The sequence below is a fragment of the Diceros bicornis genome, chromosome 3 (assembly GCF_020826845.1).
Source record: "Diceros bicornis minor isolate mBicDic1 chromosome 3, mDicBic1.mat.cur, whole genome shotgun sequence".
NCBI classification, from domain to species: Eukaryota; Metazoa; Chordata; class Mammalia; order Perissodactyla; family Rhinocerotidae; genus Diceros; species Diceros bicornis.
The window spans coordinates 12,641,329-12,668,989 of NC_080742.1; the positions used below are offsets into that span (position 1 = coordinate 12,641,329).

At 47.1% G+C, this 27,661-nt stretch overlaps 1 protein-coding gene across 7 annotated transcripts in view; it reads left to right on the top strand.

Moving 5' to 3' along the window:
- ATXN7L1 (ataxin 7 like 1) overlaps nucleotides 1-25,074 on the top strand; it is a 223,984-nt gene extending 198,910 nt beyond the window's left edge. For 2 of the 7 annotated variants that reach the window (XM_058523535.1, XM_058523540.1), the window contains exons 4-9: nucleotides 328-410; nucleotides 1,268-1,518; nucleotides 11,190-11,382; nucleotides 14,795-14,916; nucleotides 16,369-16,674; nucleotides 19,289-23,099. In XM_058523535.1, coding sequence (XP_058379518.1) covers nucleotides 328-410; nucleotides 1,268-1,518; nucleotides 11,190-11,382; nucleotides 14,795-14,916; nucleotides 16,369-16,674; nucleotides 19,289-20,648 — 2,315 coding nt within the window. In that variant the 3' untranslated portion in view covers nucleotides 20,649-23,099. The other 5 variants (XM_058523516.1, XM_058523548.1, XM_058523557.1 and 2 more) reach the window with 5 other exon arrangements.
- The last annotated feature ends 2,587 nt before the right edge of the window (nucleotides 25,075-27,661 follow it).

The window sequence follows — 27,661 nt, forward strand, 5'->3', positions numbered from 1 at the left end:
AGTCCCTGGGGCACGGCTGCAAGTGAAACAGTGTGAGAGCAGCACAGCTCCTTTCCCTTGGTGCCCACCTACCCTCTTCCCTGCGCCTGGTGCTGCATCCCACATCCCTCCTGAGGCTGGACTCGAGAACTCGGGGTTTAGAGGGGAGCGCCATTTTCCCCTGAGGGGTTCTTGAAACATTTTAGCAGTCGAATGAAAAAAAAAACAGATTGCCTGACAATGTCTCACTTGTTGGTGCAAATGTGCATTTTTTTAAATGTAGTCTTAATGCCAAATCCTATTTAGTCTCCTTTTTTTCTTATATTTTTTGTTTGTTTCTTAAACCAGAGAGAGAATTTGACCCAAATAAACACTGTGGAGTATTGGATCCCGAGACAAAGAAACCTTGCACAAGATCCCTCACCTGCAAGGTATTTCTCTTTCCATAAAAAATACTTCCTGCTCTCGCTGGGGCCTTTGTCGAAATGTTTGCATGCCACTCTCTGCACACGGCAGGGTGTGGAACCTCGACATGACCCCCAGCTGTTCTTTGTAAGGGAAATGCTTTCTTCTCTTCCATGGTAGCAGAGTGCCTGCCTCAAGCTGGCTGGCTTTTTAAGAAGGAAAAAAAAAAAATAGGCTTCCCCTGTTACTTGTGAGGCCAGACAGTAAATTGTATTTATAGGCACTCACAGGCGGTTCTAAACCCTGCTACGTTTTAATGTATGCAGGAGCGCGGCAGCGGCGGCGGCAGCGCCCTGAAAGGCAGCCCTGGAGGGGAGGACGGTCTGCCGCGCCCCTGATCCGGCCACACCAGGGTGGCCAGGGGGACAGCTGACCCGAGGTGGCCGCCGTTGGGCAGCCCCCAGCCCCGTATTGCATACTGAACTGCTAGTGCTCTTTGGGATGGAGGCTGTAGCCCTCTCTGCTCGGTGGCTCTGTGTGTCTGGGCCAAAGCGAGCCTCCCACCTGCACGTGGATTAACTCTAGCCCTCCTGCACGGTTGCCTTTCCTCAGAGAGGTTCTCGTGCATTCTGCGCTGAAGCTCGTCATCTTATGCCATTTTTTGGAGGAAGCCTTGGCTTCTTAACACCAGGAGTGTAGGGCATGGTTGCGTTTGTGTGGTCTCCGCCTCTTCCCAGCCACAGACCAGGAGCTGTTGCCTTGAAGTTGACTTTTCAAGCACCTCTAAATTCCCACGAATTGCTGTTTCTGAAATGGAGGGCCCGGGGAAGCAGGTTTATGTGCTGATCAAAGAGGCTGTGCTTTTCATCTCTCTTCTCCTTAGACACATTCGCTAAGCCATCGGAGGGCAGTCCCGGGCCGGAGAAAGCAATTTGACCTCCTTCTGGCAGAGCACAAAGCCAAGTCTCGGGAAAAGGAAGTTAAAGATAAAGAGCATCTCCTGACTTCGGCAAGGGAAGTCCTTCCAAACCAATCTGGGCAGGACTCTCTGCCAGGATCTTCAGGGAGCTCTGGGCCAGAACCTAAAGTCGCATCCCCTGCAAAATCCAGGCCACCTAACTCTGTGCTTCCCAGGTAAGTCCCACCTGGGCGATAGAAGCCCTGAGTCCTTGGTCAGGTGACTCTGCCTTGCTGAGTTGTGCGTGGTCTGATCACATGGTAAATGGAAGTTGTGATAGCCTTGCCTCGTAAAGCAGTTTTGCAGTTTAAATGAGATACTGAGCATAAGAGGTGCAGCCCAGGGCCTGCCACATTGTCCTCAGTGGATTTTCCCACTGTGATCATTATCATCATCACTGTCATCATCATTGTCATCATTCACAGCAGACCTCTATCAGGCGTATGTGTTTTTACAGAGCAAGAGTAAGCTGGAAATAAATAGCGAGAAGGATGACATATCAGCCGCCAGGCAACTGCTTGGCTGCCTGGGGTTTTAGATGAGCAGAGTGGAAACCCTGGTGGATGGGTCGCCAGCACACCTTAGGAGCCCGTTAGCCACAATGTTTTATGAATTTTTTCTACAACTCGCTGATGATGTGGGTGAAGGGAAAATTGGCATAACAGAGGCTGTTTGTCCTTACATTTCCCTCCACACCAAGAAAGCTAAGCCACCTGTCTGAGGTTTTATTTAGTTGTCCTGGACAGAAAGGAAAGAACAGAAAACAGAATTAAAACCCATTTGGATGAGGGGCGGTTTAAAATCTACAGATGTCTGTTTTGATGGGCAGTGGAGTGCTGTATTGAGCAGTAGACAATTTCCAGGTAATAGGACAGGGGACCCTTCATTCAAAGATATTTATCAAGGGGCTGGCCCCATGGTGTAGTGGCTAAGTTCGGCACACTCTGCTTCGGCAGCCCGGGTTTGCAGGTTCAGATCCTAGGCGCAGCCCTACACCGCTTGTCAGCCATGCTGTGGCGGCATCCCACGTATAAAGTAGGGGAAGATTGGCACAGATGTTAGCTCAGGGCTCATCTTCCTCAAGCAAAAAAAGAGGATTGGCAGCAGTTGTTAGCTCAGGGAGAATCTTCCTCAGAAAAGATAAAAACTGAGCCGGCCTGGTGGCTTGGCGGTTAAGTGCGCGTGCTCCGCTACTGGCGGACCCGGGTTCGGATCCCGGGCGCTCACCGACGCACCGCTTCTCCAGCCATGCTGAGGCTGCGTCCCACATACAGCAACTAGAAGGATGTGCAGCTATGACATGCAACTATCTACTGGGGTTTTGGGGAAGAAAAAAGGAGGGGGACTGGCAATGGATGTTGGCTCAGAGCCGGTGTTCCTCAGCAAAAAGAGGAGGATTGGCACAGATGTTAGCTCAGGGCTGATCTCCCTCACAAAAAAAAAAAAAAAGATAAAAATTTATCGAGTGCTTGCTCCCTAAGCAAGGTACTGTGTTAGGTACTCCAGTCAGGGGTACGAAGATCAATGAAATGAGAGCCTGCTTTTCAAGAATTCACAGTTTAGAAGATGAGATAAGACTCAAATATCCATAACTTTCTAAAAAGGAAACATTAAATAATACAATATGAGAAGTGCAGATAGCAGCATTATCTGATGATTTTTAGTGCATACCGTGGGAGTCTCAAAGGCTCCAGTGGGCAAGTAGGCATCAAAAAGACGTAGTTATAAAAGAAGGGAAAGGAATTGATTTTTGAAGCAAAAGCAAATATTTGATAGGGGTTGTTACTGACCTACCAGGTTCTCACCCCATGCCTTCCACTTTGGTGCAAGCCTGACCCAGTCTGACAGCTAGAGTCCCTCTGTGGGAACCACTGACCTCAGCTTCAGGCTTCAGGAGGTCACAGTCAGATGGAACCGCCACCCACACACGGTTCCATCATCCTAACCGCCGTCCTGTTGTTGTCATCACTTACGCGCCACTTTTCTTGCCGCCCCTTGTTTTGCAAGATCATTTTATGATTACTTCTCACTTTAACGCCAGATGTTGGTGAAGGATAATTATCTTGCTGTAGAGTTGAGGAGACAGTTCTGTTCCAAACTTCTTTGTGGCTATAGAACCTTTTATTCCCACCAAACCTTACATGGTACAGTTATAAGGTTATATATCCCAATATAAAAGCAGTTATATATCCCAGTATAAAAGCAGACCTGCCTCCATCTGAAGCCAGATCAGCCCTGTTCTCGTCACACATGTGCCCGCTGTCCCCTGGCCCGTCCGAGGGATTGCCCTGGATCCTCCAAGGACTCCAGGGAACCCAGTTTGAAAACTCTCTTTTATTATACATTTCTCCATCGATTGTGACTTATGGGGCATTTTTCACCCAGGCAGTGGTACCTGGCCTAACAGACAAGCCAGGGGGCAGCCATTAAAAAATAAAACAGGCCGTGGAGCCTCAAGAGCTTCTTCTTGCTGTTGCTTTTTGGTTTAGTTTTCAGGAGAAAGTTTGTCAACAGAGAAATGCCAGGTATTTATGTTCTCTTAGGGAAGCAGAATGAGAGAGAGTGAGGTTAATCGGCAAAAAGGATGTCTCTTAAAGGAAGGGGGAGACAAAGGGGCACATTATAAATGTTGTAACAGAATCATTTTTGAGGACGCTTGTCAAGGTTGATACAGGCACCAGAAAACTCCTGGGTGAACTGCTATGAACTGTTCCAAAGTCAGTGGGAAATAGCATCCTCTTTCACTTGTTTTAGGTTAGGAGGAGACCCCATGCCATCAGAGATTGAAAAAGCATGATCAGAATTTAACATACTCACATAAAACTTATTTTATTTTCCTCATATTAATGATATATATATAATAGGTATATCAATTACTAATTATCTATAATTGGCGAAAAAAATTATCACACAGGAATGGAATTATTGTAAGCCCTTCCCAGTCGTGAACTCCTTCTGTAGGAAATGCTACCATGTGTGAATTTATTTCTTACATATCGTTTTGGTAATCTCGAAAATATTTCAGTTCTCATATTCTTGAATTGCAACCCATTCGTGTTAATGGGTTCCTAAAAAGGGAACTTGGGTCAAGAATTGGAGACGTTAAAAGTTAGGGACAAGGGTTGGAACGGGACTGGACGTGCACGTCTCAACTCCATGCTTACGAGCTGGAGAAGCTTGGTCATGTTTCTTAGTCTCTCTAACCTCGAAATGCCCATCTGTAAAATGGAGCGAAGAGAAATTAAGTGAGATAAAGTACCAAGCTCATGATAAGCACTTAACGGCAGCTGGCGGTAAGTGGTAGTGGTGTTCAGTGGGAAGCAGTTTGAGTAAATGAAGGCCTTGGTGCTGCCTGATTTCTGTTTGCCCATCCTTCTGGCCTCTGTCCCCCAATCTAGGGGCCCTTGATACCCATATGTTCTGTTTCTTTGCCCCAAAGTCTAAGGGAACACATTACTTGCCCCAAAGTGCCCAAGGGCTCTGGATGACCAGCCCAGCCCTACCCGCCAGGACCCTGTTGGAAAGGGGGAGGAGGGCAGAGAGTCCAGCTGGGCTCTGAGAAGCCAAGCTCTGGGCACATTCCCTCTGTCTCGGAGAGGCTCACACATCTAATCCAATGAATGGCAAAATCCAATGAATCTTAGACTGACAAGGGCAGTGGGGAGAGAGGCAGGAGGTCCTAGATCCCTGAAAAAGGGGAGAGATGAGTCTGGAGTGAAAGCAACTTCTGCTCATGACTCATTAGGATGGTGTTATTGCCAAACTGCAAGCCATTTCTCTCCTTGACTTTGGATTGTCCCTGTGCTTTTTCTACTTCCATTTCTCACAATGGCGGGCTTTGAAGTCAAGCGGACAGTCAAGTTTCATTTCCACCTCTTATTAGCTTTGCAACCAATTTCCTCATCTGAGAAATGTAGATAATAAATAGTTACATGCACCTAAGGCCGTGGGTAACTTGGATGAGAAAATGCACGTGACATGCCTAGCACATAGTAGGGACTCAGTTAAGGTCAGTTCCCTTGCGCTCTCTTTCCCAAAGGCCTCAGATAGACTGATGCTCGTGCTTCCTTAAAGTGGTGGGGGGAGGGACTTTCTCTGAGTTTCCCTGGAGTGGAACTGGACAGGGACCATCATCACATACACTGTCCAGACTGGTAAGTGGAGAGGGGAGGAGGAATGTAGTGTTGAGTGGGAGAGGGTGGATGGCAGCTTAGCAAACTTGAGTGGCTTTTTCAACGTTCTCATGACTAGTTGTCCCATTCTCCATCACTCCTCACCAAGCTTGTTTTTTCTGAGACACAGGCTGTTTCCAGCAAACTCCCTCCCTCCAGGTTCCACCCTGGAGTATGGCGATCAGAGCTGGAAGGTCTTGAAAGCGTCCACCACTCCATCATGGCCCTGAGATGCATACACCCTGAGTGAAGCAAGTGTAGAAAGGAAGGGATTCAGAGCTCCTCCTTCTTGGGGTGCATGTGTGCACATGTGCACACCATCATTCACTCGTGGTTCTGTCCTTGCTCTCACTGCCGATTCTGCTCTAGAGCACGCAGTTTCCATGCTCAGCTTTACCCTCCAGGATTCTCCCCTCCTCATCTCCTCTCTTTTATCTGGCAACTGGAACTTACTATTGAGTGTTTCAACCACTTTGTTTTCCTTAATTAAACTTCATTTTTTAAATCAAAGTAATATAGGCACATAGTTCAAAAATCAAATAGTACTAAAAGACTTAGAATGGAAAACAGTAGTTCTTGCCATCCTGGAACTCTCTTCACCCTCTCCGTGTGAGAGCACCTGATTCCTAGGTCCCATGCCTTCCTGTCTCTTGGTTTGCTCCTTTATTTTGATGGACTGTCTCCTCCATTAGCTTCCTGTGAAGAGGTGCCTGGAAGGTCAGTTTTTAGAATCGTCATACACCTGAAAATGTTTTTGTTCTACCCTCACACTTCATCAATAATCTCTCTGAGTATATAACTGGATTGAAAATCATTTCCCTACAGAATTTTGAAGACATTTTTCCATTGGCTTCTAGGATTGAAAGTTTTTATTGAGAATTTTAATATCATCCTGATTCTCATTTCTTTGCACATGACCAGTTTTTATCTCTGAAGCCTGGGGCTCTGAAATTTCACAGGAATCACTCTGGATGTAGGTCTTTTTCATTCACTGTGCTGGGTACTCAGTAGATCCTTTCAATCTGGAAACATCTGTTTCTGGGATATTTTCCTATGTTACATCTTGGATAATTTTCTCCCCACTATTTATTTTAGTCTCTCTTTCTTGACCTCCTATTAGTTGATGTTGGACCTTTTGCTCTGATCTTTTCATTCTCTTATCGCTTTTCTCCTGTTGTCTCTCGATTACTCTTGTTCTACTTTCTAAAAGATTTTCTTTCACTTTCCCTTCAAAACTGTATATTAAATAATCAATTTATGATTCACTTTTTTAATTTTTAGGATCTAGTTTTTTTTATCTGATTGCTTCTTTTATTTCCTACGAGATACTGTCATTTTGCAGAGGTAATACTGTTCTGATGTCTTTGAGGATAGGTTTATTAGTTTTTCCTCTTTCTTTCATTATCTTCATTTCCTCCAGATTTGTTTCCTGTCTGTGTTCATGGCGTTTGATGTTTGATTGGTCAGTCTCATGTTGGAGATGTTCCAGGAATGTTTGCTGATCCTAACCATTCATATTTAGAAGAGATGCTCTAACAGGCTGATTGGAAGTCTGTGTGTAGGACTGTCATCAGGTCACCAGTCAGCCTTTTGTTGGAGGATTCCCACAGGCAAGATCTGGAAGCCTTTTCTCTGGGGCCATTCCACTTCTCAGGGGAAGCATCCTGCCTGGTGGTTTGCTTGGCGATAGGCGTTCTGGGAGGATCGACTAAGGATCTGACGAGGGATAGGCCACAGTCACCCTCTTTCCAGCCCTGTGCCCCACTCCTGATCTGCTGAGCCTGGTGGCCCCATGTCTAGAGTCTCTCCAGTTCAGTTTCTCTGGAGAGTAAACCTTTGTTCTCTTGTTGGAGAGTTCAGTGGAGGGGGAGGGCCTGGCAGGGGCGATGGTGAGTCATCAGGCTGTGTGAGGTAGGGAGACCTATAGGTCCAACTACTACATAGTAAGACTTTCAACTCTCCTGCCATGTTGAGTCCTCACCTCACCCATAACTTTTGCAGCTCTAGGTAGCTCCAGGTGCCCTGCTTCTCAGAGATTCTTTGGTTGGTCAGCTCCTTTCCCATCAGTTAACACTTCTCCACCCACATTCTGTCTTCTAAAAATATGTTAAAATCTCTTGTTCACACTTGTATCAGTTGAGATGCTTCAGGTGCAAATAGCAGAAAGCCTAGTCTTACTAAATGCTTAAATAATTAGGAAATTTCTTATCACATGTGACAAGAAGTCCAGAGGTGAAAGGGCACCAGTCCCCCAAGATCAGGAATTGGCTCTTTTTCTCTGCCCTTCAATTATTCCACCCTCTTCAGTCTTTTAGCTTCATCTTCAGTCTCTTGCAAGATGGCTGCAGCATTTCTAGGCACATCCAGATAAAACAAGGTCCAGATGAAGGTGGAGATCACCTTTGCCTTGTGTCTCTTTTGAAAAATGAGAAAAATCTTTGCAAAAGCCCCCTCACCCAAAAAAAATTATTTTCTTTTATGTCTCATGCTCTTTTCCAAACCAATCATTAGCAAGATAAATGAGATTCCCGTTATTGGTTTAGGGGTTAAGTGGAGGCTGGGAAATCCTCACCATAACTGCCACCATATTTCTGCTGATATCTCTGTTCTTTGAGAATAATGCCTGTTTATCCCGTTACTGTGATTTTAGTAGGATGTTGGGAGGGAGAGGAGATAAGTGTGTTCAATCCATCTGCCACATTTAACGGGAAGTTCCTCAGCCACTTTCTTACACACACCTGTACTACTAGCTCACTTTTTCTTTTTCTACTTTTTGTTATGAAATTTTTCCCATGTATAGAAAAATAGAGAGAATAATATAATGAACACCTGCATACCTAGTTTTGATGGTTGTAATGATAGTATTTTGCAGTTATATTTACTTCATCTACATTTTTGATAATACATTTCAAAGTAAATTCCAAATGTTGTGGCATTTCACCTCTAAAGATTTCCAGATGCATCTTTAAAAAGTAAAGATATTTTCCTATGTAACCATGATGCTATTATCACACTTAACAAAATCCAGCTCACTTGTATTCCCTGCAGGACAGGGAGGTCCTATCATGGTGGGGAAGGCTTCAAAAAGAGCCTACCAGAAAGTTTAGAAACAACCTAAATGTCCATCAATAGACTAGTTAAGTAAATTATGATATATCCATACTATGGAATACTGGGGAATCTTAAAAATGATGATATAGTTTTATACATGAGAAGATTTCTACAGCATCACTAGGTTGGAAAAAAAAAGCATGTCTCAAAATAGTATGTACAGTGTGATCCAGTTCTTGCTTAAAAATGCATGTGCCTGTGTATGCTCAGTGAAGAAGTCTGGAAGGATATAAATCAAAATAGTAATAGCACTTGATCTTGAGTGGCAGGGTTATGAATGCTGTTTTCTTTCTTTATGTGTGTCAGCATTATCAAAATTGTTTTACTATTTGGGTCTTCAGCTGTAAACAGGCAATGGTGTTGTTGCCCCTTCTGATACAGGAGAGTGGGTATCTGGGGAGATGTGTTCCCTGGACTACAGACTTTTAACATGCAGATTGAATGGTGTCTTTTTTTTAATAAGTATGGGAAGGTGATAGTCAGTAATACATTCTCATACCAACGAAGTTCTTGTAGTAACACTGAAAAATTACCTGTGGCTTTGTTTTCGTTTTGTTGTGGGTTTTTTATTGTGGTAAAATATACAAAACATAAAATTTACCATTTTAACCATTTCTAAGTGTACAGTTTAGTGGCATTAAGTGCATTCACATTGTGGTGCAACCATCACCACCATCCATCTCCAGAACTTTTTCATCATCCCCAGCTGAAACTCGATACTTTTTATGAAACATTAACTCCCCGTCCCCCCTGCCCCATGCCTGGTAACCACTGTTCTACTTTCTGTCTCTATGAATTTGACTATTCTAGGTTCTTCCTATCAGTGGAATGTCCTCTGTGACTGGCTTATTTCACTTAGCACAATGTCTTCAAGGTTCATCCATGTTGTAGCATGTGTCAGGATTTCATTCCTTTTTAAGACTTGCCTAACAGTCCATTGTATGGCTATACCATATTTTGTTTATCCATTCGTCTATTGATGGAGACTTGAGTTGCTTCTACCTTCGCAGCTTTGTTTTTAAATGACTGCTTTGGGATCTGGTATGAACTCAGGTATTTGAGACCTAGAAAGATTTCAAAGCAACGGAGAATCCAGGGTGAAAATGAGAGAGAAGGGAGACCAGTCCACAGTACTGCTTCATGTGACTTGAAGGGGCAGCTTGCAACGCAGAATGCAGAAAACCAGTTTTTTTGGAAAGAATCTCGATATTTTTCTCCAAAACTTCTTTTTCTCCATCTTTCTCCCTGGTCAATCACCTAGAGGAAGTGGAGAAGCAGTACAAACAACTCACATCTCACTTTGGCTGTTGCTTTTCTAACTCGTCTACTGCTGTGGGTGTGGTTTTTGTTTGTTTGGGTTTGTTTTTTGCCTTGTTTTGTTCTGTTTTTTTCTGCTTAGGAAGCATGTGGTGCTACCTCTTACTATGACATTGCTTTTCTATGAGCTTAGCCATAACTGAGATGAGATCTGTTGGGTTGTTTATACGCGTGGAATTCATTCATTCCTTCATTGAGAAACATATTTCTTCAACACCTACTATGAGTCAGCCAAGCCAGCCCGTGGGTCTAGTGGTTTGTCAAAAATCAAACGGAAACATTCATCCTTGGAAGATACAATTAAACTACAATTAAACTACACGCGGCTTGATATTAAGAAACAGGCACGGGGCCGGCCCAGTGGCTTAGTGGTTCAGTGTGCGCACTCCGCTACGGGCAGCCCGGGTTCGGATCCCGGGCGCGCACCGACGCACCACTTCTCCGGCCATGCTGAGGCCGCGACCCACATACAGCAACTGGAAGGATGTGCAACTATGACATACAACTATCTACTGGGCCTTTGGGGAAGAAGAAAAAGGAGGAGGATTGGCAATAGATGTTAGCTCAGAGCCGGTCTTCCTCAGCAAAAAGAGGAGGATTAGCACTGATGTTAGCTCAGGGCCGATCTCCCTCACAAAAAAAAATAAAATAAATAAAAAAATAAAGAAAGAAACAGGCACGGCTGTGGGGTGAGAGACTTGTAGTCCCATCACTGGGACAAAAGCTTTTTTCATGCCAGTATGATAACAATTTCATAAAGCCATAGTTTGGTAGCAAAAAAAAAGTGTTTGTAGGGCTGTCTTGCATCATCACTGAGATTTTGTTGATTGATTTGAACTCGCTTATCTGGTTGATCTCCCTTCTACTTTCAAAGAGAAGCATTTACCTGGAAGTACAAATTAATTACATGCAAATGGATGAATGGTTGTAACTGAATTCATAGAAGACTAGTTTTGAGTTAGATTAACTCTCTGTCACATTACTGTATTTTATCCTCTGCTTACACTGTTGGAGTTTCCCTGGCCCCCAAATCAGGCAGGGCAGAGCCTCAGCTCACCAGATCACTGGAGAGAGCCGGTTGCTACTAACCCTCTCAGGCTGAATTTTTCCCTTGTGCAAATTTGCCATTGACCTGCCTTCCTTGATGTGTCAGGAAGGCTGATTGGTCTGCCTTCTGAGCTCCATTAAACTGAGTGGGTCTTGTTACCTCAGAGAAGTTTATTCTGTTTGTTCTCTCTTGCCCTTAGACCATCATCTGCAAATAGCATAAGCAGCAGCACGTCCTCCAACCACAGTGGCTACACTCTGGAGCCCCCTCTGCCCCCAGTTGGAAGTGACCTCGCCAGCCGACTGTCGAGTGATGAAGGGGAGATGGACGGAGCCGACGAATCCGAGAAGTTAGACTGTCATTTCTCCACCCACCACCCCAGACCTCTTGCAGTAGGTCACCTTCTGTTTCTGTCTATGGATTTTTTTTTCCCCTGTGCTTTGCGGGCATTTAGGTGATCATGTCAGACAGCACGCATTCCTAAGGAGAGGCTGCCAGGACAGTGTTTTATGAAAAGTCTTCCCCTGAGATTGAATGATTGCCTTAGAAATACCCTTAAAAATCAAGAAGGAAAGGAAAGGGCTCCTAGCTGATTATAATCCTTTAAACGCCTGAGTATTTGTGGTCCACCTTGAAGCAATCATGCCTGAGAAATGGTGTTTCTATAAATGCACTGGGGAGCTGACCTTCTGGCCTTGCCTGGCTGAAGATGGAGCCTCTGGTTTCAAGAGTTAGTCTAGCTCACCTGCTTTGGAAACCATCTGTCTGCAGTGTGCCAGGTGCCAGCCCTAGCTGGTTGTCTCCCCTGTTGATTCTGAGTTTCATTGTTATTAGTGAGTGTGACCATATGGCACCAGAACTGAGTGTGTGTGTGTGTGTGTGTGTGTGTGTGTGTGTGTGTGTGTTGAGGAAAGGAGGAAGCATTTAATGTCAGCGTGATTGCCGATTAACAAAAAGGTCAGTTTCTTCCCCATTCCTTGAAAGAGCCCACTGTAACAATTCAGAAGGTCGTTGAAATCGAGATGGGAAATATAAGGAGGCATGAGCTGCAGACTGATGATTGCCCTGCAAGCGCTTAAGAAAGGAATGCCTGGTCTACCATCAACGAGCTGAATTCAGGGGGGCAGGAAACGTGGGACCCCATGGCCAGTTTGCTCTGGTCCCAGGTTGAGCCCTGCAAGATTAGCTTTGACTGTCCCTAGATCTCATGGACTGCGTAGGTGAAGTCAATCCTGCAGCAAGATAGAGTGAGTCCCTCCTCCCTTCTACCTGTGTGATGAATGAAGGCCAAATTCACTTCCTGTTTCTGGGGATGATGGTGACCTGTGGTTCACCAACAGCCTGAGACTTCGCCTCTTGGCTAGTACAGAAATAGGGACAATTAGGAATGCCTTTGACTGCCAGTAATAGAAAACTCAATTTATACAGTGTATGCACTACGGTCATTTAATATCTCATGTAATAAGAAATCTAGAGGTAGGTGGTTCCAAGCTTGGTTCAGCATCTCCACAATGTTGTGTTGCTGGGGGAGAATCTCTGCGATCCTCTTCGCCTTTCATGCACAGTCTCAATGCGTCTGCTACAGCTCCAATAGCACATCCTCACCCAAGAGCATTCTCCGAAGGGTGGAAAGAACAGACAGAAAGGGAGTCTTCTTCTCAGATGCTATCTTATATCATTTCATAGGGAAGAAAATCTTCCTATGAGCCCCCCTAGCAGACTTCCCCTTACATTTAGCAGAAATGAGGTGCCCACCCCTGTACCAATCGGTGGCAGAGAAGGATGGAATTGCAGTGACGCAGGATGAAACCAGCCGTGATTCATCCCAAGGTTCTGGGAAGAGACCCACCTTCCCTCCTCACCGCTTCATGTCAGATGTCAGAATAAAAGTGTGGTTCTGTTAGCAAGGACAAGGCAGGGAGAAGTGGGAGAATGGGTGTTGTTGATGAGATTGGCAACCAGTGGGGTCTGCCACAGTGGCCAGTGCAGTCAGGACCTACAGCTCTGCCAAGGGCATAATATGCAACCAAGAACAGGAGCCTCTCGGGGCATTTAGACTCCTATCTGTATTGAATTAGAGACATAGGTAGCAAAGACAGTAAGGGGCCTCCAGCTTCCAAGTCTGAAGGTGAGACTGGGCTCTACCAAAAGGCCAACTCTGGAGCATATCAAGATATTTGTTCAAATGACAAGCTGCCAGGCCACAGTGGATTAGCTCAACTCCGGGCATGGTGGATTTGTGTGCCCTTCATGTTTTGCTGATTTAAATGGAAAGGCCATGGATTTGTTTCTTTGCTTTGTCCTTTCTCTCATGGTCAATTAATACATTAAATCATTTTTTGTAATGAACACTCATCCAGGGTGTCTTTAGCAACTAGAAGAAGGAAGAAAAGATGTCTAGACCTGGAACAATTCCCACATGCTGCTGGGGACCAGCTTCCACATTGGAGATGTGTTTGTATGCACATTTATATGTTTTCTTGCTTGGTCTGTAAGCACTTAATATGAAAGTGCAAAAAAGAGTTTTTCATCAGGAGTACCGGATTTGATGGGTGGCAAGATTTAATGCAAAACCCCCCAAACATAAGCAGAAACAAAACAAAGAGAAGGTCTTACATTTCCTCCTAAGAACTGTTCCAGTAGCTGGTTCCAGGGAGGGTTTGTGGAGCGAGTGCCAATCCAGCACTGTGTCTGGGATGGAGGCCAGGGAACTGCTGAGAGGCCAGGGGAAGGGGGAGAAGCTGCTTTTGAGTTATAGAGTCATTTGCAGACTCGTCTGAGCTCTAGACCAGCCAAATGTCACCTTCTCAGAGGCCGCTTCTTGCATTTCTGTCTACCGGCTTCTGCTTGTCCTAACATCATAATCAAATGATGTTTATTAAACATCTGACTGCTCAGATTTCAGCCATATGTTTTAAATGTGATGATTTGCTTTAAACATTTTGTGGAACCTTGTCTCTCCAATCCATTGCTTAGCCCAAATCCCTACTCTCCTCATACTGAGGAGGAAGAAGAGAGTGAGGTCCCTGGCCTTTATACACTTATGATCAAGTCAGGCACATAGGCATTATGTGTAACATGAAACAGTCGTGTAGTGATTCCACGGGGAAATGTAATAGAGTAAGCAGTGGGTGTGCCGTGGGAGTTCACAGGGGCAAGGTTAGTCAGAGAGGGCCATTGCAAACGAGAGTCTTGATTGGGGCACTGAAGGAGGGGAGAATTGGGACTGAGAGGGAGAAGAGGGAAGGAGACGGCAGGCAGAGGGAACATCATGAGCATAAACTTGGAGGTGATAATGTGTCTCAGGGCAGCCTGCAAGTGCTGAGAGAGGTGGAGATGAGGTCGGATAGGAAAGGTGTGACCGGCTGGCAGAAGACCCAGAGAGTCAGAACAAGCAGTTTCCATTAGTGTGATGAGAAGCAGGGAACCACCGAGTTCCTCGAGGAGATGGATCATATGATAAGCGGGTGGTGCTGAAAAATCACCCTAGCTACTCGTTGCTGCTGGTTTGGGTTTTTTTTTTTTTGTAACTGAAAATACTAGCTCAGTCCCAGGTGTAGAGCAGGTAGCCCTTAGTGGTAGAAAATTGAATGTCGCTATTGAGTCCTAATGTGAGGTTCTGCAGAAAACCTAGAGCTCAAACTAAAGCATCACAGGAGTATTTTTGGCTTCAGTACTATTTGCTTCTTTATTTTGAGTAAAATTGTACCCCTGTGTGTTTTTATGCAAATGTTATTTTTCTCTGTATGGTTTATATTAGCTTATTAACCTGTAATCAAAATTAAAATGTTTTTTCCCTCACAGTTTTGCTCATTCGGGAGCCGCCTCATGGGACGAGGGTACTATGTGTTTGACAGAAGATGGGATCATTTTCGGTTCGCACTAAACTCCATGGTAGAAAAACACTTGAATTCACAGATGTGGAAGTAAGTGAGCAGTTTTTGTGCAATATAAGATCAGAGCTGCCCCACAACTATCTGAACCCCAACTTTCTAAGTGAATGTCAGTAGTTGGCTTTTCATAGAACAAAATGATTCTGAAATCAGGATCCATGATTAATTCTTAAATATCAGCTCTTCTTAATGGTTTGCCTATAGTTTTTCAGAAATGTGTATGATGTGTGGTATGCTTTGCCTTCCTTGGAGACCATTTTTGTGTTGGTAATCTTCTAAATGGAAAGAGCATTAGATAAGATCTTCTTTACCAAACAGTGTTAAAGGTGCAATGACTAAGAACATCCAAGGAAATGAAGAATATGCTTCTGTTTGTAATGTTAATACTACAATGTCAGTACTAAAAATTTTGTAATGGTTATGGACCAATTTCTAATTGTTTAATGTCCTGTGAAAAAATATGTACAGCGGCTAACAGGGCAGATCCTGAGCGATGTTGTGAAGTTGGTTAAGCTTGTCTTTGGCCCTTCCCACATCCTTAGAACTCTCTCCTCACCTCTACTCGTACTTCTCTCTAACCTACACCCCAGCTTATGTTCCATGTCTCTAAAGTCCCTTTATTCTCCAACACCTGCTGATGTATTTACGTTTTAATAGGAGATTCTTAAAAAGGGAAGAAACCTTGACTTAGGAAAATGCTATTGTGAAGGAATAACAAGCTAGACCCTCTCAAACCACAGCTCATGCGGCACTGCCATTCCGGCCACTTGATAATGCAAGGCCAGCCCACTGGCTATCCCCACACCCCCCTCCTACCAAGGTGAGCTCTTAAGATATCATAGTCCATTAGAATCATGGATCCCTCAGGTCTAGGCCCAGATGGTTCTGGAAAGCCAATGCTGAACCCCTCAGCCTACCCAGTGAAGCCCAGGAAAGACAAGGAAGGCATTCCTGAGAAATGGGAAGGTACTGAGGGTGGGGATGGGAACGGAATTCAAACCTTGCCCTCTCCCAGATTCCTCCTCTCTCCCAGGCAGTTCTGGCACCTTAGCCCCTTTTTACCCTGATGCCCAGAGATCTTCCAGACCGTAACTTCTAGGAGACGTCAGCCCCATGTGTCTGCAGTAAGCTGTCATGGTGGATTTGGACTAAATGTTGACATTCACTATAAAGTAGGAAAGGGCCACAAGAGAAGCTTATCATTTCTTCCCATTTAAGTGACTGCCCAACGTGTCTAAAAGGCACCCTTGATATCTACCTGTGTCCATTCTAAACAGCAACAAATTGGCGCTGCACGTGGGGTTATTTGGTTATTTATCCTTCTGTGCTTGCTCCCCCAAGATGGCAGCCCTGAGGATTCTCGCAGCTCTTTGCCCTCCGGTGTCGTGGGAGTGTAAATCCCAGACATACGGAAGGAATGTGTTGATCTGTATTTCGCTACCTGGTGTCCTGTCAGCTCAAGCTCCATATTCCTTTCCTCCTCAGGCACAGAAACCCGAGCCACAGGGCATCAGGTCCCTCCCCCCTTTTCAGGACTTGCCTAACCAATCTGCTGTCACTGAGCAACATTGGGGCTGCCTGGGTGTCAACTCTGGAGAGCGTAGCACCCCGCTGCCCTCTCAACCTCGCTGCCCAAACCCCAGGCCCCGACGGGCCCGAACCTGGAGGGATGGCAGCCGATGGGGGCGTGGAAGACATTAGGAAGAAAAGGAACGGCCAAGACTCTTTTTTCTTTAACAAGCATTTAACTCTGCATCAGGAGACGCCAACACAGTATTCTCTTTCAGCCAGGTCAGCATCTGGATCTCCATGCCAGCTGGCAGGGGAGGCTGGGCACTGTCAGTCATTGATTCGCATCTGTGGGCTTTCGTACGGGGCTTCCCTAGGCCAGCGAGCAAAGCTTAAATCGGGGCACAGCCCGCAAAGCTGAAATCCACTGCCCTTTAGCACCGGGAAAAACACACAAACTGTTTAGCATGGCGGGAAGGGGCTCCCAGAGACAGTGAGCTGCCACATGCCCCTCGCTCTCTTCTCCCCTCCACTTATGATTAGTGGGGAGAGGAGGGAATGGGACAGAAAGTGTGCTGAAAAACAGCACCCATCCCAGTCCTGAGCGTCAGCCACGTAAAACTGAGGACTTCAGCTCTGCTTGTCAGCATAAGTTGAAGCATGACTTTATACTATTTAATGGGAAAATTACAAATTGGGAGACTCAGAGTAGATCCCAGTTAAGGTCACTGATTGGGGTCCTCTCTAAATGAGCCATTTGGTGTTTGTAAATAACTTTTTATTACTAGTAACTGCCAAACCTCTGCCCACATGTATTTCTATCCATTCTTTAGCTGAGTCAGGGACACATTGAGTGGGATGCCTGTAGCACCACAGCAAGGCCACCGAGACAGCAGGGAGAGCGTGCTGACGCTGCACACTCTGAGGAACGTTCCCTGGCCTGCCCGGGGAAGAAGGGGTTGTGCAATGCCAGACAGTTCTAAGGGCGTGTGTAGACCTTTCTGGTCTGATCATATGGAAGTCCTTGCCCAGCATGCATAGTTATGTTGCTGCTGAGACTTCACCTGCTCACCCATCCACCCGCCCATCCGTCCATTCATTCATTCACTCATTCATTCATTGCAACAGTGCTGATGGAGCACTTGCTTAGCGCTGACAGGATCTTTCACATTCTTCAGGCTTGAGAGAAAGTAGATTGTCAAACACCATCATGGCCACGGTGATTTGGCAACATCTTTCTCTCATATTTGACATCCTCCGTCCGATGTTCTCCAGGGCGTTGTGCTTCTGTATTCAAGGATTCCTCTGGATCCCACCCTAAAGATGGAAGCCACAGGCTCCACCAAATTGCAGGCAGAAAACTGAATCCTCAGAGAGAGCAGTCCTGGAAGAGCCGTTTCTTTCTCCCCGGGGCCTCTTTCCAGAGTTCCCTGGCGCCTCGTCCTAATGCTGCAGTTGGGGGTGGGTGGGGGGCCTCCAAGGAGAGAAGAGGCTGCCTGAGGCCCCATTTTACACCTCGCTCCAAGCCCACGGGATGCAGGTCCCAGGCCTGCCTGCCTTCCAGCGCTGCTTTCAAAGAAGAGGGGCTAGTTCCTAAGTGCTGGGGAGCCCCGGCAACACTGAAGATGATTTCCAGGGGAAACGGGGAGGGGGAGCAAGATGAGACTAGGAAAGAGCCAGCTTGGAAACATTCACCTGGCTCCTGAGGTCAGTATCCTTTCCTGCAAAATCAGGAACAAATAGTGACCCTGAGGCCCCTGTGCTCCTCCCTGTCCCCAGAATAGCAGCAGCATCGACCCAGGCCCTGGTGTGGAGGTAGGAACTGTTTCCAGCACAAGTCAAAAGACAGAGTTTGCAGGAAGGCCCCAGAGTAGCCTGCCTCCTAGTGCTGGCCTTGGCTGCACAAGGGTAGGGGGCAGAGAGTTTGCTCCCAGGCACCCCCACCCTCCAGGAAGACCTCTCTCGTCTGTGTGTTCTCCTGTGCCCATATCCTGCATTTATCTTCAGGACAAACTAGAGATTCCTTATCCCCTTCTCTGGATACGTGAGGGTCCCTGTACTCTCATCACTTCCTAACATGGAACAGAAGACCTCTTGAAGGGCAGCCACACCCCAAGTATAGCTCCTCTGAGTGAGAGCTGAAGTAGAGGGAAGTAAACAGGAAAAAGTCAGTCCTGAGGCTGGGCAACTTGACATCTGCATCATTTCCCAAGCCCCGACCCTCACTGCCCCGAGGCCTCCAGGGCCAGGCCAGCGGGAGCCAGCAGCCGCGAGCTAACTCGGAAATGCCTCTGCACAGAGTAAACCAGAGGCTGCAGACAGCAAGTGCAGGAGGATGCTGGCCTGTGAGGAGAGGGGTTTCCCACACTGCCTCCAGCCCAGAGCAGGAGACAGGAGGGGCTGGGTGGCCCTGAGAGGCAGTGGGCGGAGGCTGCAGAGGGACCCTCCGGCCCACGCGTGCAGGTGGCAAAGCCCTGTCCTCACACTGCCTACTTCAAGCCAGGACCTAAGTGTGAAATGACCACTTCTCATTACAAACCACCTCATCATTGCCAAAAAAAAAAAAAGGAGGGAATACAGTTGGGGAAATTTATATTCTAAATAACATTCACCTTTTATTCATGAACCCAGATCAGCCATTATCCAGTAGCCACGTATGGAGAAAAGGATCTGAAAACCTGCAAGTGATTAAAAATAGGTTGCTGGATGTTGCAATGGGGGAACCACAGGGAAGGGCCATAATTCAGATTGTGCCATCCTTCAAGGCTTCATTTTCCATAGTCTGGTTCTACCGGGGTTTTCTCTATAGCCCCGATGGTCACACTTTAATCGAGCCTCTGGAGCAATGCCAAGCCTGTTTCTCACGGTTTCTCTTTCCCTCTTCTCTCGTGTTTAGGAAGATCCCTCCAGCGGCAGATAGCCCCATGCCCTCGCCGGCAGCCCACATCACCACCCCTGTTCCAGCATCCGTTTTACAGCCTTTCAGCACCCCCAGTGCTGTGTATCTTCCTTCAGCTCCCATCAGCTCGAGACTCGCCTCTTCTTACATAATGACATCAGCCATGCTCTCAAACGCAGCTTTTGTGACATCGCCGGACCCGAGCGCCCTCATGTCACACACCACAGCTTTCCCTCATGTGGCTGCAACCCTCAGCATCATGGACTCAACCTTCAAGGCCCCATCCGCCGTGTCCCCAATACCAGCTGTCATCCCTTCCCCATCCCACAAGCCATCCAAAACCAAAACCAGCAAATCCTCAAAAGTCAAAGACCTGTCCACCCGTAGCGACGAGTCTCCAAGTATCAAAAAGAGGAAGCCGCAGTCTTCGACTTCCTCCTCCTCCTCCTCCTCATTATCCTTGCAGACCTCCCTCGCATCTCCACTGTCAGGGCCCCACAAAAAGAACTGTGTTTTGAATGCCAGTTCAGCTTTGAACTCCTATCAGGCGGCCCCTCCCTATAACAGTCTGTCTGTGCACAACTCAAACAATGGGGGGGGCCCACTCAGTGCCAAACTGGAGCCCTCGGGACGGACCTCGCTGCCCGGCGGCCCTGCAGACCTAGGGAGACACATGGGCGCGGTGGGCGGCAGCAGTGACTCCTGTCCCCTCTCTGTGCCCTCCCTGGCAGGGGACCTCTCTCTGGCCTCACACAATGCCGTGTCTTCTCTGCCCCTCTCTTTTGACAAATCAGAAGGAAAAAAGCGTAAGAACTCGAGTTCTAGTAGCAAAGCCTGTAAAATCACTAAAATGCCTGGTATGAATAGCGTTCACAAAAAGAACCCGCCCAGCCTTCTCGCACCGGTGCCCGATCCCGTTAACAGCACCTCCTCTCGGCAGGTAAGGGACCTGGCCTTCCAGGGGCCTCCTGGCACTGCCTCCACCAGCTCCGGGGGGCTGGGGGAGCTGGGCAGCGCCCCGCTTAGCCAGGTGCTTCCGACAGGTAACCCAGCACCACTCCTGTTCTCGTTTCCCCACGGGCACTGTTCACCCTCTGCTCTAAGAGCAGTTTATGAACAAGTACTTTCGCGGCTCTCGCTGCGTGCTAGGCACTGCTCTGAGCACTGTATGAATATTACATCTAATCCTCATGACAGCCCAGTGCAGTCAGTGCAGTTATCACCACTTCACATGAGGAAACCGAGGCCTGGAGAGATTCTGAGGACGATCTCATTGAAGAGTTCTGTTGCCAAGAAGTTTTATCCAACCTACTGGAATCCCCTTAGGAAGAGCCCGAGGCCTGGGCAGGTGAAATGATGACCTGGGTCCCACCTGGGGCGTGGTAACTTGAGCTTCCGGCTCCCAGGTGACCATCCTTCTCACTTTACCAGGCTGCCTGACCCCCACCTCCTCCTAGTATAACTCTTTCCTTCCCAAAGTAAAAGTGCAGCTCACACCAGCTGGCACAGGAGCATTCGGGCCATTGTACAATAGGAGGGTGTACGGTGCGGAGATCTGGGGAGGTGGGGCGTGCTCCAGGAGGAACGCGTGTTTCTTTCCCTTGAGCTCTGGTCTTTCTCCTCAGGCTGGGGAAGCCACTCAGGAAAGCCCTCCATCCCCCGCCAGGCTCAGGTGCTGTTTGGGCGCAGAGGAGAGAGCAGAGGTGGTGAGGGGCCGGCCTGGGGTTCTCTGAGCCGAGTCTGGTGGGAGGGCGGCCGCAGGCCTGCCCGGGGCCCTACACCTGCCAGGGCGCCGCACACAGACTGTAGAGGCAGCCGCAGGTTTACAACCACAGAACTAAGTGGGCCAGACCCTGATCCTGGCCCATCTGGGAAAAAGGACTTTGGAGAAATGAGAGGCAGTTGTTTAAAAGGTGTTTTAATGTTTTGTGTCATCTTTATATGAGACTTGTTAAAACCTCACGAAGAGAACATCTTGAGGGGGCTTCACAAATCACAAGTAAACACATGAGAAACAGCAAGTTTGGATCTCAAGGGCCAGACAAGCTGCCAGCCAAGGCCAAGGTGAGAGAGGGGGAGACACAGGTCCTCACAGAGCCTGGGGCGCTGCACATGGCTGCAGCCGAGGCAACGGGCCGCCCTTCTGACACCCCACTTCCAGGGGCATAGGGGAGGGGGGCCAGCACCCACAGGGCCCTACCCAGAGACTCAACTGCTGGTCCTGCCACCTCCAGGTCTCAGGATGGAGGGCAGAACCACGGCTTCCTAAACTTGAACGTGCACACAAATCGCCTGGGGGTCGCATTAAAATGCAGAGTCTGAGGGGGCAGGTCTGGGGTGGGGCCTGAGAGTGCATTTCTAACAGGCTCCCAGGCAGCGCTGCTGTGCCAGTTTGCAGGCCACACCCTAAGCAGCCAGGCCATAGTGTCACCCATTTTAGATAAAGCTCTAGCAGATAACACTTGCTTATGGGATGGGCTCTGTTCAAGCACTAAAGATGTATTAATTCATTTAATCATTACCTGTTATTACCCCCATTTTACAGATGAGTAAACTGAGGCACAGGAAGGTTAAGCAATGTGCCCAAAGTCACACAGCAAGTAAATAGTAGGACTGGGATTTACGCCCAGGCAATTTGGCTCTGGAGTCTGGGCTCTTAACCTCCATGGCTCTGTGTTGAGTAAATGTTCTGTTGACTTTTTGGTCTGTAGGGTGTATGAAATGTTTAGTAAACATGATGAATGAGTCAAAGCCAGTGGTGAAAGGAGCAAACAAGCCTCCACCAGAGAGTCCTCATCAGGAGGGAAACCAAAAAAGCTGACGGATGTAATGGCTGCCTTGGGTCTAGTCAGCATTAGTTCTCTAATGCAGGGGACACCTGGGTGCTTGTCACCAGGTTAAGAATAGGCTTGGTCTGGGGTCACCATCGGTGATTTCCAAGAGTTGGGGAAAGGCCTTTGGAATCCTTGTGGATTCTGTTAGGAGATTGGGAGAGGCACGGCGTAAGGGTGAGAAATTCGAGGTAAACCTGTGCTTTGGGGACCAATTGGGGATCTATTTCATGGTATGTGGTAGGTGTAAGGCCAGAATTAGCCACAGAGGTATTAAATTGAACACAAGACAAGACTGCAAATGGAAGGCAGACGTCTTTCTGCAAAGGCGAGTTAACGTAGGGGACGAGCTCTTTATAGGCTGCAGGCAGGAGCTGCCTGTGGGAGCAGTACCCACCTGAGGACAGTCACAGATGAAGGGGAGGAGCTGCACGGCCGCACCCACTGGCCCCCAGCGCTGCCCTCCTAGGACCCAGCTCAGCGAGGTGCACGCTGTGTCTCCTGGCTGGGGAAACTGACACAGAAAAAGACCCCAGCTTTTATCCCCAGCTGGTCCAAGGGAGTCTGGGCTAGGAACAAGGTGGGTCTGGGAGTGAGCTCAGAGGTGGATGAGTTTGTGTAACCCTTTGGCCCCAGGTGGAAAAGCTGGGCCTCTGTTGAAAGGCTCCCAGGAGGGGCCAGGCCTCTCGTAGGATGCCTTCATCCTCACCCCTGAAGGTTGCAGTCTACACTGGGGAGCACAGTAAGAGTTCCCCTCCATTCTGCTTCCCCTCTGGGATGACAGGGGCATCATCAAGGTACCCACTGAAACATTTTCATTTTCTCTGCCATTGAAGAGGGAGGAAAACGCAAGTTCCAAATTGACGTGAGGAAAATGAGCATGTCATCAGGCAGCGCTTCTCCTTTCCCCTGGCGACGCGTGGTGTCGGTGGGTCTTTCCCAAACTGGCTCGTGTATCTGAGTAGGGCTTCTCTGGTGTCTTTCAGGTTGGGAAAAATAGCAGCCTAACTCTGCCACAATCCAGTCCTTCAAGCATATCCAGCCCAGGACACAGCCGACAGGTAAGTTACTGGGGGCAAAAAAAACATAGGGTCATCAGCAGGACAGAAAGAATGTGGGCTTTGGGGCGGACCCTGGTTCCAATCTCATCGCCAGTTAAGAGCGTGGCTGCCTGGTTCCAAAGCTAGGCCTTCTACTTATTTAGCTGTATGCCCTTGGGCAAGTTACTTAATTTCTCTGTGCTTCAGTTTCCTCACCTATAAGGTGGGGATCATAATGGCCCCGACCTCATATGGCTTTTGTGAGGATTAAATTAATTTCTTCACATAAAGCCTCTAGAAAATGCCTAACACACACACACACACAAATATTAGCTGTTATTATTAGCAGCTGTATGATATTAGGCAGATTACTTCTCTGAGTCTCAGTTTTTTCTTCTGTTAAATGGCAGAATCGATGCCCACCTCTTAAGGTTATTGTGAAAATTAAATAAGATGAGGATGACTGGAGGGCCTTGCTTGTGGCGGATGTCAGTGCTCTCTCCAGGCCTCTGGTGGGCTGTAGATCCGTTCAGGATGTGGTTGCATGGTGGGAATCTTCAAACTAGATTTAGGAGTTTTCATAAACTTGAGGTGTGAGAGTATCAGTGTATCGACACGGTTTTCTCCAATAGAGTGTGTGTGCGTCCAGCAGAGACCAGGGAGGTGGGGGGCGGGGTTGTGTGTGTTATATACACAATTGGAGAAAATACATATATGGCTGTTATGTGATCTTAGATGTGCTGTAGGTTGTGTAGATACCAAATTGCAATGTGTTTGTCTGCATTTTGGTCTTTAGGGTTTCCCCACAAATCTTGGGTAGAGTCTGGGGCAAGATTATAGGGAAACAGTTTTGTCCCCAGCCCGGACGGTGTCTCCACCATTTTGAGTCACTATGGCCCTTTTTGTGCCTGAGCACCTGCAGCCAATCCTCTGTGGGGGGTGGGGGCTCGTCCATGCTCTGGCAATCACCTCTCTTGCTGGCAGGCCTCCTGCACAGGGGCTGGTGTGCCCAGAGCCCACACTTCGCCCGTACCAGGCACTGGTGTCTTCATCCATAGCTCCAGGCACCGGATGCTGGCTGTCAGCCTTAACAAACGTAATGATAATAACCATAGCTACCACTTGTTGAGCCCTTTCTCTGCGGGGCGGGTGCTATGCTAAGCCCTTTACATACGTACGTTAAGTATGTTTAAACTTTTTAACAACCCTGTGAGGGACAAAACAATTATCCTCATTTTATAGATGAAGATGCCTGGACTAAGAGGCTAAGTACCTTGAACCCAAAACCTCTGTTTCCAAAGCCTCTGTTTAACCCAATACTACACTTCTCAAATCATTTTCCATGCTATCTATAGATTAGGTAGGAAAAGATGAACTACTAGAGAAAAAAAAACAAAAACAGAGCAATTATTCCAGTCCTCTCTCCTGGAAAGGAACCCCATGAATGTCCATGGAATTCGTCCCTGCATGTTCCTCTACAGCTAGGATCTACATTTATGGAGTCCTTTACATCCATCACCTCATTTGCTTATTACAGGTGCCCTTTCCAAATGCAAGAGGTGGGATGGTACCCTTTTCATTATTATAGATGAGAAAACTGAGCCTCTGTTCTTGAATTCTCGTGGGTAATCCCAAAAGTATGATTTTGAAATAAGCTTTTCTTTTCTTTCCTAGAAGACCACAAACAGAATGGGCAGGATAAGGACTCTTCCGTAACAAGACTATGAAGCCACTTCTGAACCAATGCCTGGCCACCCGCTCCCACCCCGGGAGGCCGAGGGGTGGGGGTGGGGGCAGTAAGAGTCTCTTTCCTGTGGCTCTGGCCTTTATTCTTTTTTTAATTGACCAATTTTTAGTTTTGAAGAAAAAGAAAAAGGCAAAAGAACGTGGATTTGAGATTTATAGAAAACGATACCAGTGTTTGGTTTCCGTTCTTTCATTTGCCACGTGTACACCTTCTTCCAAGTTTGGGGTCACCCCTCTAGCTTCTCATTCTCCTGCCACACCTTCGTTGTGCTCCAGCCACAAAGCAGACACTGCAGAATGTCAGTCCTGGTTGGCGTCGTCTGAAACTCTGGAACTTCAGCACTTGCAGTGCCCTTTCCTTGTCCTCTCCCACCCATCTCTTCCATCCCCTCTGACCTGCCACTCCCTGAGTCCCCACTGGCCATCAGAAGGAGCTGGCTGCCACAGGATCCCCTCTGGACGGTGTGCTGGAGGAGGGGGATTTGCTGGGAGGAGCCTGTGTTTCGGGAGCCGAGAGCAGAGAGCTGGAGGGTGGGCCGGATGCCCTCATCAGATTTCTGTGGTGCCGCACGGCGGGAGCCAGATGCTATGGGCAAAATTGAGAACAGCAGCCATTTAATGATGTGGTTGACCCAATACCGCTGTCCAGCTATGCAGCTCAGAAAGGATACACTGGGTCAGAGACGGGGCCTGGAACAGGCCTGGGAGGAGGTGGCAGGAAGCAGAGATGAGGGCAGGGGAAGATATCCCTTAAAAGATGTGGGAAGTGGGTGACTGTGGTAATTTGAGCTTGTTAGGAATCCGTGCGCAAAATCCTTTCCAGGGCACCGTGCACAGGGACCCAAGGCAGGGCGAGCCAGAGAGGGAGGAATCCCAGGGAAAAGGGCACGAGACCCCAGGAAGCCACTCAGGAGGAGGCACAGTGCCCACAGCTGTGGAAGCTCTCAGGCTGCCCTCTTGGGCTAGGCAAGTGGAGAAAAAGCAGAGGAGGAAGGAAGGGTCTAGGGGAAAGCTCCCATGGGGGCTTAAGTGTCAGACTTCTGGTGATGATACATACTAGCATTGCCCACCCACCTCCGTGCCCTGGGCCACAGGGCCCCATGGAATCGGCACCTCCATAGATCAGCTTGTGCTAGGTCATCAGAGGCCCCAGCTCAGATACAGCCACCACAGGAAGGGGCGCTAGGGCCGAGCCACCGCTTAGCGGGGAAGAGCCATTTATTTGGAAGCGGCCGAATTGAGGAGCTGGAGGCCTGCAGCTCTGAAAGTGTTCACACTGGAGTTTTGACAGAAAGCAATACCCTAAGCTCTGATGGGGAATCAGTCAGGAAAGGAATTCACGATATAAAATAGGTGTTCTGTGCGATTCATCATGTGTCTTTGCATACGAGATAATGGCAGAGATCCTAGGAGGTTTTGCTTCATCCCTAAACCGAAAAGGAATGCCAGTTTTGCAGCTGGACACAAACCCTCGTCCCCACCCTAAAGTTTTCCTTTTCTTTCCCATCCGCCCCAACCCAAAGATCAGACTACTGTTAAGTTTCACCACATGATTGGATTTTGCAAAGACGGGAGGCAAATGGAGTGATTTGCATCAATGGAATTGCACTGACAGTGTTTCTTATAGGATACTAAAATTTTTAATATAAAATGAAGATTTTTTTAAAAATCAGGAGTTGATATTAGGTACCAGGACATTAGTTCAGATGATTTCATTTTTATTTCTGCAGTGTTAAAAGTGCACTTATATGCCGGTTTATTTACGTCTTGGGAAAAAGAGACTGCAAATTGAAGGGAAGATTGTTACTTTTTCTTTTTTTAAAAAAAAAGGTTAAGGCAGATTTTAAGACTTATAAATGTTTAAGAAATTATAAACAAGGTTAGACCCTTTGGAAAAAAGTTTAGAAGATATTCTTAAAAGTAAATTTTTATAGTGTTAATTTTGTAATAATTTATGTTTTACTATATTACAGAGCTAACTGACCAGAATAGTTTCAGAAACAATATGAAACTTAGGAAAGTTTAAGCAATGTTTATATTTTTAAAATGTTCTTTGAATTATGTTTTTATTGTACATTTCTTCAGACTGAAAAGTATGTACATATCTTTGTTATTTTTGCACAATTTTTGTCTTGTTTGGTTTTAGAAGTCTGTTGTTTTTTTATAATTTATTTTGAGTTGTAAAACTTGCAGGAGTAGAAACAAAACAAAAAAATCTCAGCAACAAAATAACCCTCTGATTTATAAACTTTTACACTCAAAGAGGGAAAAAATACAGGTTGAGAGATTAAGTGGCTGCTTCTGAGAAATAATGTCTCGACAGGGACTAAAGGAGCAATTCATGGGTTTAAACATGTTAGCTCTCTACATGTTGAATTGCAAGCTGGAATAAAGAGGCTCCCCCACTGAATGCTGCTTACTTGGTGAAAGACTGGCTCTAACCAAGGTGAGGACATTTCTGGAAAACAGCAAAAAGGGAAAACCCACGGTGTCTCTTCCTTCACAATCCACCACAGGTTACGTTATATGATGTATTAAAAACTCACAAGTTGAAAAATGGAATGCAAATAAAAGGTTTCCTTTGGGTTTGTTTTCATGGAGTTCAACTGGACCAGCCTATAAAGCGTTTTTAGGGTGGTATCCTTTGGGTACTTCTGTTCCGTACACCCCGCTCAGCCCTCTCTCCCAGCCCCTTGACTGCACACACCCCCATTTGCCTGACGATCTTGTGACTTGTCGCCAGCCAGAGAGGC